Source organism: Haliotis rufescens, unplaced genomic scaffold, assembly GCF_023055435.1.
Source record: "Haliotis rufescens isolate VD_foot unplaced genomic scaffold, xgHalRufe1.0.p SCAF_16, whole genome shotgun sequence".
Taxonomy (NCBI): Eukaryota; Metazoa; Mollusca; class Gastropoda; order Lepetellida; family Haliotidae; genus Haliotis; species Haliotis rufescens.
The window spans coordinates 20,652,550-20,668,744 of NW_025963846.1; the positions used below are offsets into that span (position 1 = coordinate 20,652,550).

General features: G+C 45.1%; 1 protein-coding gene across 1 annotated transcript in view; it reads left to right on the plus strand.

Annotated features, from left to right (window-relative positions):
* Positions 1-16,195, plus strand: part of LOC124122030 (dynein regulatory complex protein 11-like) — a 42,488-nt gene that overhangs the window by 7,796 nt on the left and 18,497 nt on the right. Inside the window, exons 5-12 of the mRNA XM_046485193.2 lie at positions 5,671-5,850; positions 5,932-6,003; positions 6,898-7,106; positions 8,446-8,554; positions 9,988-10,092; positions 12,223-12,298; positions 13,139-13,287; positions 13,932-14,047. Of these exons, the coding sequence (XP_046341149.2) occupies positions 5,671-5,850; positions 5,932-6,003; positions 6,898-7,106; positions 8,446-8,554; positions 9,988-10,092; positions 12,223-12,298; positions 13,139-13,287; positions 13,932-14,047 (1,016 nt within the window). The remainder of the gene's footprint in view (positions 1-5,670; positions 5,851-5,931; positions 6,004-6,897; positions 7,107-8,445; positions 8,555-9,987; positions 10,093-12,222; positions 12,299-13,138; positions 13,288-13,931; positions 14,048-16,195) is intronic.

The following is a 16,195-nucleotide window of genomic DNA, read 5'->3' on the forward strand; positions in this document are numbered from 1 at the left end:
AGTCGCTATCCTGTCTGTATCTGCGTACAGTCGCTATCCTGTCTGTATCTGCGTACAGTCGCTACCCTGTCTGTATCTGCGTACAGTCGCTATCCTGTTTGTATCTGCGTACAGTCGCTATCCTGTTTGTATCTGCGTACAGTCGCTATCCTGTCTGTATCTGCGTACAGTCGCTACCCTGTCTGTATCTGCGTACAATCGCTATCCTGTCTGTATCTGCGTACAATCGCTATCCTGTCTGTATCTGCGTACAATCGCTATCCTGTTTGTATCTGCGTACAGTCGCTATCCTGTCTGTATCTGCGTACAGTCGCTACCCTGTCTGTATCTGCGTACAGTCGCTATCCTGTTTGTATCTGCGTACAGTCGCTATCCTGTCTGTATCTGCGTACAGTCGCTACCCTGTCTGTATCTGCGTACAATCGCTATCCTGTCTGTATCTGCGTACAATCGCTATCCTGTCTGTATCTGCGTACAATCGCTATCCTGTCTGTATCTGCGTACTGTCGCTATGGTGCCTGTTTCTGCGTACAGTCGCTACCCTGTTTGTGTCTGCGTACAGTCGCTATCCTGTTAGTATCTGCGTACAGTCGCTATCCTGTCTGTATCTGCGTACAGTCGCTATCCTGTTAGTATCTGCGTACAGTCGCTACCCTGTTTGTGTCTGCGTACAGTCGCTATCCTGTTTGTATCTGCGTACAGTCGCTATCCTGTTTGTATCTGCGTACAGTCGCTATCCTGTTAGTATCTGCGTACAGTCGCTACCCTGTTTGTATCTGCGTACAGTCGCTATCCTGTCTGTATCTGCGTAGGTCGCTACCCTGTCTGTATCTGCGTACAGTCGCTATCCTGTTTGTATCTGCGTACAGTCGCTATCCTGTTTGTATCTGCGTACAGTCGCTATCCTGTCTGTATCTGCGTACAGTCGCTATCCTGTCTGTATCTGCGTACAGTCGCTACCCTGTCTGTATCTGCGTACAGTCGCTATCCTGTTTGTATCTGCGTACAGTCGCTATCCTGTCTGTATCTGCGTACAGTCGCTATCCTGTTTGTATCTGCGTACAGTCGCTATCCTGTCTGTATCTGCGTACAGTCGCTATCCTGTTTGTATCTGCGTACAGTCGCTATCCTGTTTGTATCTGCGTACAGTCGCTACCCTGTCTGTATCTGCGTACAGTCGCTATCCTGTCTGTATCTGCGTACAGTCGCTATCCTGTCTGTATCTGCGTACAGTCGCTATCCTGTTTGTACTTGCATACAGTCGTTATCCTGTTAGTATCTGCGTACAGTCGCTATCCTGTCTGTATCTGCGTACAGTCGCTATCCTGTTTGTACTTGCGTACAGTCGCTATCCTGTTTGTATCTGCGTACAGTCGCTATCCTGTCTGTATCTGCGTACAGTCGCTATCCTGTTTGTATCTGCGTACAGTCGCTATCCTGTTTGTATCTGCGTACAGTCGCTATCCTGTCTGTATCTGCGTACAGTCGCTACCCTGTCTGTATCTGCGTACAGTCGCTATCCTGTTTGTATCTGCGTACAGTCGCTATCCTGTCTGTATCTGCATACAGTCGCTATCCTGTTTGTATCTGCGTACAGTCGCTATCCTGTCTGTATCTGCGTACAGTCGCTATCCTGTTTGTATCTGCGTACAGTCGCTATCCTGTCTGTATCTGCGTACAGTCGCTATCCTGTCTGTATCTGCGTACAGTCGCTATCCTGTCTGTATCTGCGTACAGTCGCTATCCTGTCTGTATCTGCGTACAGTCGCTATCCTGTTTGTATCTGCGTACAGTCGCTATCCTGTCTGCATCTGCGTACAGTCGCTATCCTGTCTGTATCTGCGTACAGTCGCTATCCTGTCTGTATCTGCGTACAGTCGCTATCCTGTTTGTATCTGCGTACAGTCGCTATCCTGTTAGTATCTGCGTACAGTCGCTATCTTGTTTGTGTCTGCGTACAGTCGCTATCCTGTCTGTATCTGCGTACAGTCGCTATCCTGTCTGTATCTGCGTACAGTCGCTATCCTGTTTGTATCTGCGTACAGTCGCTATCCTGTCTGCATCTGCGTACAGTCGCTATCCTGTCTGTATCTGCGTACAGTCGCTATCCTGTCTGTATCTGCGTACAGTCGCTATCCTGTTTGTATCTGCGTACAGTCGCTATCCTGTTAGTATCTGCGTACAGTCGCTATCTTGTTTGTGTCTGCGTACAGTCGCTATCCTGTCTGTATCTGCGTACAGTCGCTATCCTGTTAGTATCTGCGTACAGTCGCTATCCTGTCTGTATCTGCGTACAGTCGCTATCCTGTCTGTATCTGCGTACAGTCGCTATCCTGTTTGTATCTGCGTACAGTCGCTATCCTGTCTGTATCTGCGTACAGTCGCTATCCTGTTTGTACCTGCGTACAGTCGCTATCCTGTCTGTATCTGCGTACAGTCGCTATCCTGTCTGTATCTGCGTACAGTCGCTATCCTGTCTGTATCTGCATACAGTCGCTATCCTGTCTGTACCTGCGTACAGTCGCTATCCTGTCTGTATCTGCGTACAGTCGCTATCCTGTTTGTATCTGCGTACAGTCGCTATCCTGTCTGTATCTGCGTACAGTCGCTATCCTGTTTGTATCTGCGTACAGTCGCTATCCTGTTTGTATCTGCGTACAGTCGCTACCCTGTCTGTATCTGCGTACAGTCGCTATCCTGTCTGTATCTGCGTACATTCGCTATCCTGTTTGTATCTGCGTACAGTCGCTATCCTGTTTGTATCTGCGTACAGTCGCTATCCTGTCTGTATCTGCGTACATTCGCTATCCTGTTTGTATCTGCGTACAGTCGCTATCCTGTCTGTATCTGCGTACAGTCGCTATCCTGTTTGTACCTGCGTACAGTCGCTATCCTGTCTGTATCTGCGTACAGTCGCTATCCTGTCTGTATCTGCGTACAGTCGCTATCCTGTCTGTACCTGCGTACAGTCGCTACCCTGTCTGTATCTGCGTACAGTCGCTATCCTGTTTGTATCTGCGTACAGTCGCTATCCTGTCTGTATCTGCGTACAGTCGCTATCCTGTCTGTATCTGCGTACAGTCGCTATCCTGTTTGTATCTGCGTACAGTCGCTATCCTGTCTGTATCTGCGTACAGTCGCTTTCCTGTTTGTATCTGCGTACAGTCGCTATCCTGTCTGTATCTGCGTACAGTCGCTATCCTGTTTGTATCTGCGTACAGTCGCTATCCTGTTTGTATCTGCGTACAGTCGCTATCCTGTCTGTATCTGCGTACAGTCGCTATCCTGTTTGTATCTGCGTACAGTCGCTATCCTGTCTGTATCTGCGTACAGTCGCTATCCTGTTTGTATCTGCGTACAGTCGCTATCCTGTCTGTATCTGCGTACAGTCGCTATCCTGTTTTTTATCTGCGTACAGTCGCTATCCTGTTTGTATCTGCGTACAGTCGCTATCCTGTTTGTACTTGCGCATAGTCGCTATCCTGTTTGTATCTGCGTACAGTCGCTATCCTGTTTGTATCTGCGTACAGTCGCTATCCTGTTTGTATCTGCGCATAGTCGCTATCCTGTTTGTACTTGCGTACAGTCGCTATCCTGTTTGTATCTGCGTACAGTCGCTATCCTGTTTGTATCTGCGTACAGTCGCTATCCTGTTTGTATCTGCGTACAGTCGCTATCCTGTTTGTATCTGCGTACAGTCGCTATCCTGTTTGTATCTGCGTACAGTCGCTATCCTGTTTGTATCTGCATACAGTCGCTATCCTGTTTGTATCTGCGTACAGTCGCTATCTTGTTAGTATCTGCGTACAGTCGCTATCCTGTCTGTACCTGCGTACAGTCGCTATCCTGTTTGTATCTGCGTACAGTCGCTATCCTGTTTGTATCTGCGTACAGTCGCTATCCTGTCTGTATCTGCGTACAGTCGCTATCCTGTTTGTATCTGCGTACAGTCGCTATCCTGTTTGTATCTGCGTACAGTCGCTATCCTGTTTGTACTTGCGCATAGTCGCTATCCTGTTTGTATCTGCGTACAGTCGCTATCCTGTTTGTATCTGCGTACAGTCGCTATCCTGTTTGTATCTGCGCATAGTCGCTATCCTGTTTGTACTTGCGTACAGTCGCTATCCTGTTTGTATCTGTGTACAGTCGCTATCCTGTTTGTATCTGCGTACAGTCGCTATCCTGTTTGTATCTGCGTACAGTCGCTATCCTGTTTGTATCTGCGTACAGTCGCTATCCTGTTTGTATCTGCGTACAGTCGCTATCCTGTTTGTATCTGCGTACAGTCGCTATCCTGTCTGTATCTGCGTACAGTCGCTATCCTGTCTGTATCTGCGTACAGTCGCTATCCTGTTTGTATCTGCGTACAGTCGCTATCCTGTTTGTATCTGCGTACAGTCGCTATCCTGTTTGTATCTGCGTACAGTCGCTATCCTGTCTGTATCTGCGTACAGTCGCTATCCTGTTTGTATCTGCGTACAGTCGCTATCCTGTCTGTATCTGCGTACAGTCGCTATCCTGTTTGTATCTGCGTACAGTCGCTATCCTGTTTGTATCTGCGTACAGTCGCTATCCTGTTTGTATCTGCGTACAGTCGCTATCCTGTTTGTATCTGCGTAGGTCGCTACCCTGTCTGTATCTGCGCATAGTCGCTATCCTGTTTGTATCTGCGTACAGTCGCTATCCTGTTTGTATCTGCGTACAGTCGCTACCCTGTCTGTATCTGCGTACAGTCGCTATCCTGTCAAGTTATTATCCTATAGAAACAGCCCGTTGTTACGGAGAGATACCAACATATGACCAATTGACATAACATAAGCCCTGTCAAGATCCGGCTTCGAATTAGTCTTCAGCAACCCAAGCTTGTCGTAAGAAGCGACTAGCGTGATCGGGTGGTCAGACACGCTGACTTGGTTGATACATATCATCGTATCCCTATTGCGAAGATCGATGCTGATGATGTCAATCACTGGAATGTCTGGTCCAGACTCGACTATTTAAAGATCGTCGTTACATAGCTTGAATACTGCGGAGTGTGGCGTTAAATAACAAAGAAACACACTAGAATTTGTACAAGGTCACGTGAAATGGGGCTTACGGTTTGCGTTCAAGATAATGTCACTTACTTGCGGCTGCCTGTATTAGTCCATAGTGCCGGTTATATTGTCCTAGCCTACTGAGATGCCATGCCACAGTTTAAAATGGATACCCCTCTCAGACACATTACACTGATCCAGAGTCGACCAATCCTTGTTCTGTCCATTTTTGGCCGAGCGCAAGACAGGGAAACAACAAGAAACAAACTTTTTTGGCATGATGCGGACAGGGGATCGAACTATCGACCTTCTGGTCACCGGTACAGACGCTATATCCACTGTACCACGGGGGCTGGTGTACAACTTGTACAAGTAATATATCCTTATATGATTAGTCTAATGATAGGAGACACAGGTCCTATGATATATGATGTCCAATGTCCAGATAAGTTGTTTGTTTGTCCTTTGCAAGAAGGCGGTAAGGTAGCCTCGTGGCTAAAGCGTTCGCTCCTCACACCGAAGACCCGGGTTAGATTCCACACTTGGCTACAACGTGTGAGGCCCATTTCTGGTGCCCCCGTCGCGATATTGTGAAATATTGGCGGCGGAATACCATACTCACTAACTGTTGCAGGACACGGGAGGTCCCCGGATGTCACTGGAGGACGCTGTACGTCTGATCCAGATCCACGAGCGCGCGAGACAGGGTCGTCTGCGTGCGGAGATCATGCTGAGAATAACGGAGAACTCCAGGAGAAGCCGGAAGCAACCTCCCACATTGCACCCGGATGTGGCGGCAACGACCATTCAGAAGGTACATTCGGCACATACAAAGTGGAGCTGTAGTTGGTGAGGTTTCTCGTCCGTTCTGTAAGACTCATCTCCCATGTTGCAGGTGTGGAAGGGGTTTTCCCAGCGGCGACGAACACGGCGGGACAGGGAAGAGGAAATGACGTTTCTAGGCATGGTGGGTAATTTAACCTCTAACATTTCCCATGTTATTTAGTTCCGCATCAACTCCTGTCTGGTGGGTTGGCATGGTTTCGTTTGCTGTCTACTCCTTTGTAATCACAAGTGTGTGATCAGAATTTTAAAAAAACTAGGCCATGTGTTCACATGTGAAGATTATTTGAGAATCGTGTTCTTCAAATTTCTCACATGACCTGTAAACTTTCCAGCCTTCCCATCTTCAGATTGTAAGAAATGTCATCTAAGATAAGGATAAATAAAATGCGACAGGAATTAAAACAGTATGTATTCAAAATAAGAATCAATGTCAAGTACAGTTGTCTCTTTAGTGGATAAATGCGCGAAAATCCGGGAAGGAATAGGTCTTCAGCAACCCCTGCTTGTCGTATGAGATGACTAACGGGATCGTGTGGTCAGACTCACTGACTTGGTTGACGCATGTAATCGTATCCCAATTTTGCAGATCAATGCTCACGATGTCAAGCACAAGATTGTGTGGTCCAGAATCGGTTATTTACAGACTGCCGTCATAAAGTTGGAATATTATGCGGCGTTAAACAACAACAAATATACAAAACTTTAGTTGATAATACAGACAATGTGATTGTGCACAGGCTCATCAGAAGTAATGATGATACAATTGTAATATGATAATGAATTATTGACCAGTTGGTGAAAGCCCTGTGCTGATAACGGTATAATCATCGTAAGGACATGTTTTCCTTACTTATTATTATTAATTTTTAATTATTTTATCGTTTTCTGTATATATTTTTCTTTTACTTTGGGTAGGTGGTTAAGGATGTTCTTATATTTTGCAACCTGCTTTTGTTGGGCTTTTGACTAGGATGTTGTTTCATATATAACGTGAGATTCGTGTCGTGTCCCCCAGGCTGCACCCTCTACCCAGGTGATCCTAAAGAACACGCCCATGTCGCTGGCCCTGAGGACGGAGGAGACGAGGCGGCGCGTGCAGGAGCGTCACGAGATGGAGTACCAGCAGGCCCTGGAGGTGATCCGTGACAAGATCCAGGAGACCCAGGGACCCGACATCAAGGAGACTCTGATGGACCAGATCAGACAGTGGTTCATCGAGTGCAGGTAGGGACCTAATGAACTGCTTCATGCATGGACTGTGTAGGTAGAGCAGCTTTGTTCTTATCCATGCAAGACAGAGGGCTCTCGGCGCCGAGTCCAAGGCCAGATGAGCAAGAATACCAGCAGTCTCTCATTACCATCAAGGACTAGATCCGGGAGACCGAGGGACCCGACATCAAGGAGACCATGATGGACCAGATCAGACAGTGGTTCATCGAGTGCAGGTGGACACACATATATTGTTTGTTTGTTTCTTGTTTAACGCCGCACTCAGCAATATTCCGGCTATATGAAGGCGGTCTGTAAATAATCGAGTCTGGACCAGACAATCCAGTGATTAACATCATGATCATCGATCCGAGCAATTCGGATACGATAACTTGCATCAACCAAGTCAGCGAGCCTGACCACCCGATCCCGTTAGTCGCCACTTACAACAAGCATAGACGCCTTATACGGCAAGCTTGGGTTGCTGGAGACCTATTCTAACCCGGATCTTCACGGGTCGGACACACATATACATCCCTTTTTTTTAACGCGTTTTGAGCATACAGGTTAACAGGAAGTGCGAGATATTATCTCAGGGCCGGAACTTCAGAATATTGCAACCCACTTCCTAATGATTGGACAACCCCTCGCGACCTGCCCTGATCGGGGACGGGGGCATCTTTCCAAGTGGAAACTGGACAGTAACAGACAGTTAACTCCCTTGCCTCGGGAAGATGGGACGGGGGTCAAAACAAAATGTAAATTCAAGTAAATTCTATAGAAAAACAACTGCCTCATCTTTTGACCAAAAAATATTTGTTCGATGGACACGCTGGATGTGGTCGCAGGGTTGTTTACCAACAAGACGAATTGCAGTATTGAAGTAGTGATGTCATTTTTTACCCAAACAATCTTGACTTCCACGTGATGCATGGCGAAATACATCCAATGGCCCAACACAGTGGCGCCAAACATATAAACCAAAGTCACCCTTTCGCCATGTTTAGCCTCATCTTTAGCAAGCATATTATACCTCAAGTTCTAATGACACAGTAACACATATATGGCATTTGCGTTTCTTGTGTGGTTCAGTATATATGCGAATTAATGAGCCTCTAACTAACGATGGTAGCGTACACACACACACGTTGTACTGAGACACTCAAGCCCTCAGGGGCGGTCGGGTAGCCTTGTAGTTAAAGCGTTCGCTCGTCACGTCAAAGATCCGGGTTCGATTCCCGACATGGGTACAATGTGTGAAGCCAAGTTCTGGAGTCCCCCGCCGTGATATTGCTGGAATATTGCTAGAAGCGGCGTAAAACCATACTCACTCACTCAAACCCTGATATTTCAGAGACACCACGGGAAAGTTCCCGGAATATCCAGAAGAGGATGACGGGGGTTCAGCCGCCATCTTTAAGATGAAGACACCGGAAGAACTAGAAGATGAACTCAAGGAGAAGGTAGGTTGTATCAGTATTGTAATTGAGCATAAACTTAGTCCAGGTGCTAATACGGCTTTGTGGAATGGCAACGTTCTTTGATCTTCAGATGCATGTCATCTTCCCGAGGCAAGTCAGAGTTAACTGACTTTAAAAGTTCAAGTTGCATCCTTGCCTTACAAGGCTGGAATTTCTGGGCTCGATCGCAGCGCCACCAGTGGCTATTGCGAGTTATGTCCCTTCTTTGACCCTCCTATTGACCACTCAGATTCCACCTCTCATATCACTTGCGTTTGCTTAAATGGCGTCACCCAGTTAAGACGATTTGATCAATAATCGAGATCTATATTGTAATAAAACGGGTTTTACTTCGCGAAGTGCATCAAATCATATGAGCACCTTCGTTTAAAACATGAAAAGATTTGGAAAATATCTCCTGATGCTAAGTTGTCGGTACACATACTTTGCAAATCCTGCAATCAACCAAAATCTGAACGGCAGTTAACGAACCGGATGTCGATTTCGTTACGTGATTTTGATTGGACTATGAATAGACTCGTAAGTCCAGCCAAAATATAACTTTATAATTGCAGCCTAGTTCGGCAAGGGTGGAAACTGGACATTTTTAGTCAGTTTACTCCCATGCCCCAGAGATGGATTCATGGCTACTTGGACTAAACACCGATACCCTTTTTTCTTAAACCTATAAACGTTTTTCCACAACAACGTAATTCACTTTCAGTTAATTCGTTGTTTCGAAAACGTTGTTCCAAATTGGTAATACAACATAACTTGTTATGAATGTAATATTCCGACAACATGGTTGGGTTTGTTTTTTGTTTAACGCCGCAATCAGCAATATTCCAGCTAGATGACTGCGATCTGTAAATAATCGAGTCTGGAACAGACAGTCTAGTGATGGACATCATGAGCATCGATCTAGGCAATTGGGATACGATGACTTGCATCAACCAAGTCAGCAAGCCTGACCACTCTTAAGGCTAGCATGGGATGCTGAAGACCTATTCTAACCCGGATCTTCTCGGGTCCCGCCTACATAGAGTAAGGCTCCACATAGGACCATGTTATATGTGACTGCATCTTATTATTCTGGTCACCAGATCAATGCGCACTACATTGTTGTTTCGCTGGCTTCTGATAAGGCACATTGTGCATTCACATTTTCATGTCATCCTACCACCGGGTACCCGCTCAATGCTGGGCAAAATTTAACTTGCGTCGAGAGTGAGTGAGTGAGTTTGGTTTTACGCCGCTTTCTACAGTATGTCAAGTAGGTCTTGCCGAAGGAAAGGCCGAAATGTGCAGGTCTCCGACCTTTACCACTTTGGCAGTAGTAATAGTAGTAGTAGTAGTAGTAGTAGTAGTAGTAGTGTCACAATTCCAATGACCGACCCGATATGGGATCAATCTTATTGTAATGCTTTGGTTTTCAGGAAGAAGCCAAGGATGGAAAGAAGAGCAAAAAGGGAAAGAAGAAGAAAGAAAAGAAAGGAAAAAAGGGAAAGAAAGGGAAGAAAAAGAAGGACGACGATGATGAGGTGAGCCAAGAGGTTCCTCTCCATTCAGCAAAGTTGCCTGAACACTGAAACCCCGTTACCCCAGAAACCCCGCCGTCCGAACAATTATTGGTGTGAACGGTGACATGATTACAAAGGGACATTACTCTTTACCCGCTATTCGTTAATCCGGCGAGAGGTACCGTCCGGATTAACGGGCTTTCGCTGTCTGTTACAGCGGTCAGTGGTAAGCATACCAACCAGACAAACAGGTGGTACTTTGACGCAAGTATGCACTCATTTAGCGCCGTCGCCCTGTCATACAATTATTCAGTACGATAAAACAAAAGCAATCAAGTCGGAACATGGATGTGCGATTGTCTGGATTGGTGGAGAGTCATCAAAAGGCCATACTCAGCGGCCATATAATCCAGCCGATTCACTTTCTGTCGTTTTATACAAGGGGCGTCACGATACGCCTACCTCCGAGTTAACGTTTTGATATCGTTGTTTGTAATTTTTCGGTTAAATCCAATTTCCAAGTGTACACTTTCTTTTGACCGGCAGTTTTGTTTGCGCTTTAGTCCCGTGAAGATCCGGGGTAGAATAGGCCTAGCTACTCACGCAACCTATGTTTGCTCATATTGGCGACTATGCTTGTCGTAAGAGGCGACTATGCTTGTCGTAAGAGGCGACTAACAGGATCAGGTGGTCAGGCTCGCAGTCGTCGCTGACTTGGTTGATGCATGTCATCGTAACCCAATTGCATAGAAAGGAAAAAAGAAGGACAAAGATCTGACACCAGACAGGTGAGAGAACCTTGTTTACAGACACCTTGTTTACAGACACCTTGTTTACATGGTCACCTTGATCCCTGTGACATAAGTCCCGTGAAGAATCCGGGCTAGAATTTGTCTTCTCAAACCCACGCTTGCCGTATAAGGCGACTATGCTTGTGAGAGGCGACTAACGGGATCGGGTGATCAGGCTTGCTGACTTGGTTGATGCATGTCGTCGTATCCCAATTGCATAGATCGATGCTCATGATGTCAATCACTTGATTGTCTTGTCCAGATTCGATTATTTTCAGGCCGCTGTCAAAAAGATGGAATATTGCTGAATGTGGCGTTAAACAACAAATAAACCAGTTTGCGCTTTATATGCGTTAAAGTCACCATGAGGTTGCTGCTGTGTACCTGTTTATGCTAACTCGCATGGCGGGTAAATGTAGGTCATTAATGGTATTATGCAAACAAACTTTTGTATTGTGATGTCCGGCAAGATAACGCTACTCCTAGTGTTATCAATCCGGGGTATTGCAAAACTTCGAAAATATTACATCGTGAAATTCGATACAGATTTAAATCATGAATCGGTACATTGGTAAGTGTGTCGTACATTGCATTGTCGGGTGTAATTTCGCAAGACATCGATACTTCTGTGAATTTTTGACGCTCATACAATAAGCATAATTTTCCGTTGTTCTGTGTTTTGTTTATCTAACGAAGCGACAGTAAAATACTTGTCATGCATGCTCACGTGGCAGAAAAGCGCTTTTGTTGATCAGCGCCCCGCGCGGGAAAGGTAAGAAGGCAGAGTCAGTGAAACCACGGTGCCTGCCCATCTGATGCCCATGTCAGATGGCTATAGCGACAGGCAGGATTTACTGGTGGAATAGTCTGGCCCATGGTACGCAAGGGATGTAGGGAAAGCCTGCTAATAAATATTATATATTATACTACTCAACTATTGATAGTGTTTGTTTGTTGTTTAACGCCACACTCTGCAATATTTTTGCTATATGACGGCGGTCTGTAAATAATCGAGTCTGGACGTGACAATCCAGTGATTGACATCATGCGCATCGATCTTCGTAACTGGAATACGATGACATGCATCAACTAAGTCAGTAGGAATATTGCTGAATGTTGCGGAGTGCAGCGTTAAACAACAAACTAACAAAACAAACTAACCACAGAATTACTCTCGCTCGTGAGAGTAATTTGATTGGACGGCTATTTTTAGCGCCGCGCTGTTAGAATCCGACTCAAAACGAAGCTGTGGTGGTAAATGGGGTTTTCTGATAATAGAGTGGATATATACCCTGGAAAATCGAGGATTGGTGTGTAAAGTGATTGTTGTCCTCACGTGTACGTCACTTTGTGTTTACAGGAAGAAGAGGAAGGGTGGAAGATGACACCGTCGAGTTTTGTCCCAGCTGTGTGTGAAGGATCCGACGCTTATACAGGTATATCGGCCTTCCGTTAAGTACAACCTCACGATATGTTATGTCATATTTCAAATATGGCTTTAAGAGCAGAAATGTACTGAAGTGAAAAAATGGAATCTTTGTAAAATGATCCTGTACTGTATGGTATGCACTTCATGTATTTTGGTTTATGGTGTCTCATACAATAAACATTTGAATTTCAGTATCTTTAAAAAAAAACCAAAAAAACCGGACGTTTGTTTGTTTGTTGTTAACGCCGCACCACGAAATATTCCAGCATATATGATAGGGTCTGGACCAGGTAGTTCATTGACCAAAAGTTACAGCAGCGATCCACGACATCTGACCAACTGATCCGACTCCTGCGACAAACATGGGCTATTGAGAATATATACTAGCCCGGAATCCCCCCCCCCCCCAAGGTCTCAGATATTGTGGAACAGAATTAAACCTGGAACATAAAAAATAAATAAATAAATAAATAAATAACAAACATAAATAAAACACTGATGTAATTGAATGGCCTTTAGTATTTCCAATTTGACGTAAATATGAAAATAGCTATGTTAATTAAATTTTATATCCATGATGGAGTGACATGAAGGAATCTTCAATAAATAAAATGCCTGCGTCTTGTGGTGGGAGACGACTAACGGGATCGGATGGTTTGACTCGCTGACTTGACTGATGTATGTCAACGATTCCCAATAACGTAGATCGATGCTTATTACGTCAATCACTGGGTTGTATGGTCTAGACTCGCTGTCCTATTGCTGGCATACTGCGAGTGCGGCGTTAAAACAACAAACAAATACTGACTGCGACGATAGATAACACTCACTCACTCACTCTCCCCAGGCGTCTGGCAGCGGCGCGACGAGAGCGGCAACTACTCCCAGCAGTACGACACGGAGTTAGTGAGGGAGGAGAAACGCAAGGAAGTGGAGGAGGAGGTCAGGGTTCAGGTGGATGAACTGATGCGGGCCGAGCTGAAGAACCTCAAGATGGTCAGTAGATATGACCCTCTTATATGAATTCACACAGAGTCGTGCTTTGTGACATTCTTAAATTGAAAAGTGTGTTGGAAAGTTTCCCTTATGCATAATAAAACAACTATATTTCCGTCCGATTATTTTTAATCATTTTTTTTATATTTTTCGTCTATTTTAAAAGCCTCAACCTGAAACCCCCCGGCCCCTGTCCTGCATGAGTTACTAAAAACTGTCTAGTAATATATTTTTCTACAAACACATCTTGCATTGTTTTTACTCTGTTCGATCCCCGAGTTGGTATTTTACACGTAGTATGTACCCAGATTACACTGTGTATGCTATTTTAAGCTGTTATGTTTTTTCAACATCATTGCTCTAGTAAGTGAGTATGGCTTTACGCCACTTTTAGCAATATTCCAGCAATATCACGGCGGTGGATACCAGAAATGGGCTTCACACATTGTACCCATGTCAGGAATCGAACCCGGGTCTTCGGCGTGACGAGCGAACGCTTTAACCACTAGGCTACCCGACCGCCCCACATCATTGCTATAACTCTGTAAGGTTTTCCACATGCCTTGATTTAATTTGGATGTTGTTCCATAGCGTGGGGCCATTATTTTCAAAACAATCACATTGGGAATGTGGGCATATTTAAGGCAGTGGACAGAGACAAAGGAAAGAAGAAGGGGAAGAAGAAAGGAAAAAAGAAGGGGAAGAAAAAGAAAAAGGGGAAGAAAGGAAAAAAGAAGGACAAAGATCTGACACCAGACAGGTGAGAGAACCTTGTTTACAGTCACCTTGTTTACATGGTCACCTTGACCCCTGTGACATAAGTCCCGTGAAGAATCCGGGCTAGAATTTGTCTTCTCAAACCCATGCTTGCCGTAAAAGGCGACCATGCTTGTGAGAGGCGACTAACGGGATCGGGTGATCAGGCTTGCTGACTTGGTTGATGCATGTCGTCGTATCCCAATTGCGTGGATCGATGCTCATGATGTAAATCACTGGATTGTCTGGTCCAGACTCGATTATTTACAGACCGCCGTAATATAGCTGGAATATTACCGAGTGCGGCGTCAAACATGAACAGCACACCCCTGTGACATAACGGTACAGGATGAATCCTTCAGGGTGCGCAGAGACAAGCCAGCATGCTATGCACACACAGAATGTCAAACGTATCTGTCGTCATACATATGAATTATTAACTGAATTATTTTTACAATAACAAAGTAGACACTTCATGGATAACAAGTTATATATGTGATAGTTATAGCGACGTTTCGGTATTGATCCTTACGCCGTTGTCAGGCAAGACTGAATAATGAACATGCCATGGTACAAATATATACGGTTTGTTGTTTGTTTGTTTGGTCTTTCACGCCACACTCAGCAATACTCCAGCTGTAAGACGGTGGTCTGTAAATAATCGAGTCTGGACCAGACAATCCAGTGATTGATATCACGGACATCGATCCACGCAATATAGGAATACGATGACATGCATCAATCAAGTCAGCGAGCCTGACCACCCGATCCCTTAAGTCGCTTCTTACGACCAGCATAGTCGCCTGTTACGGCTAGCATGGGTTGCTGAAGACAAATTCTAGCCCGGATGGTCTTCACGGGTCAATATATGTGGAACTTGGAGTATTAACAGTCACACGGTGAGGCGGTTGTTGGCTTCCTCTCTGGTTGGGTGAGACTGGTGATGGCGGTGACTGCCACGTCTCCATATAGGCGGCGGATGAATTGTTTGATTAGCTTTTCTTAGAAGTTGAAGGATGACAAAGTAGACACAATTTATGGAACACAACTTCTTCATTTTACTGTAATATCGACGTTTCGGTATAGATCCTTATTCTAAGAAATGCCGATCAAACAGTTCATCCGCCGTCCACGCGGAGACGTGACAATCAACACCATTAACAGCCAAGAGTTTTACGTGATTTCTTAAAAGAATTGCCATCGAAAACTTGAAAAGTGTTATTAGAATTAAAATATCGATCTGCTCATAACTTGACATGTTAAACCTCTGCGACAGAATGAAAAAGGGCTGCTCTCAAAATCTCTTTTATACAAATTTGTGAAGTTTCGGATCGGCGTGTGCATAAACCAAGAAATTAAACAATAAAACGCCGAAGTGCCTGACGGACATAAAAATCAATTTCAGTAATAACTATAACTATAACTGTTTGGTCCCAGTAGACCTACCAGCACTACGGTTTCATATCGACACTTCGCTTGTCCCGAACTACATTTATCCTATAACTGTTAGGTCCCAGTAGACCTACCAGCACTACGGTTTCATATCGACACTTCGCTTGTCCCGAACTACATTTATCCTATAACTGTTAGGTCCCAGTAGACCTATCAGCACTACGGTTTCATATCGACACTTCGCTTGTCCCGAACTACATTTATCCTATAACTGTTTGGTCCAAGTAGACCTACCAGCACTACGGTTTCATATCGACACTTCGCTTGTCCCGAACTACATTTATCCTATAACTGTTAGGTCCCAGTAGACCTACCAGCACTACGGTTTCATATCGACACTTCGCTTGTCCCGAACTACATTTATCCTTTAACTGTTAGGTCCCAGTAGACCTATCAGCACTACGGTTTCATATCGACACTTCGCTTGTCCCGAACTACATTTATCCTTTAACTGTTAGGTCCCAGTAGACCTACCAGCCTTACGGTTTCATATCGACACTTCGCTTGTCCCGAACTACATTTATCCTTTATCTGTTTGGTCCCAGTAGACCTATCAGCACTACGGTTTCATATCGACACTTCGCTTGTCCCGAACTACATTTATCCTATAACTGTTAGGTCCAAGTAGACCTATCAGCACTACGGTTTCATATCGACACTTCGCTTGTCCCGAACTACATTTATCCTATAACTGTTTGGT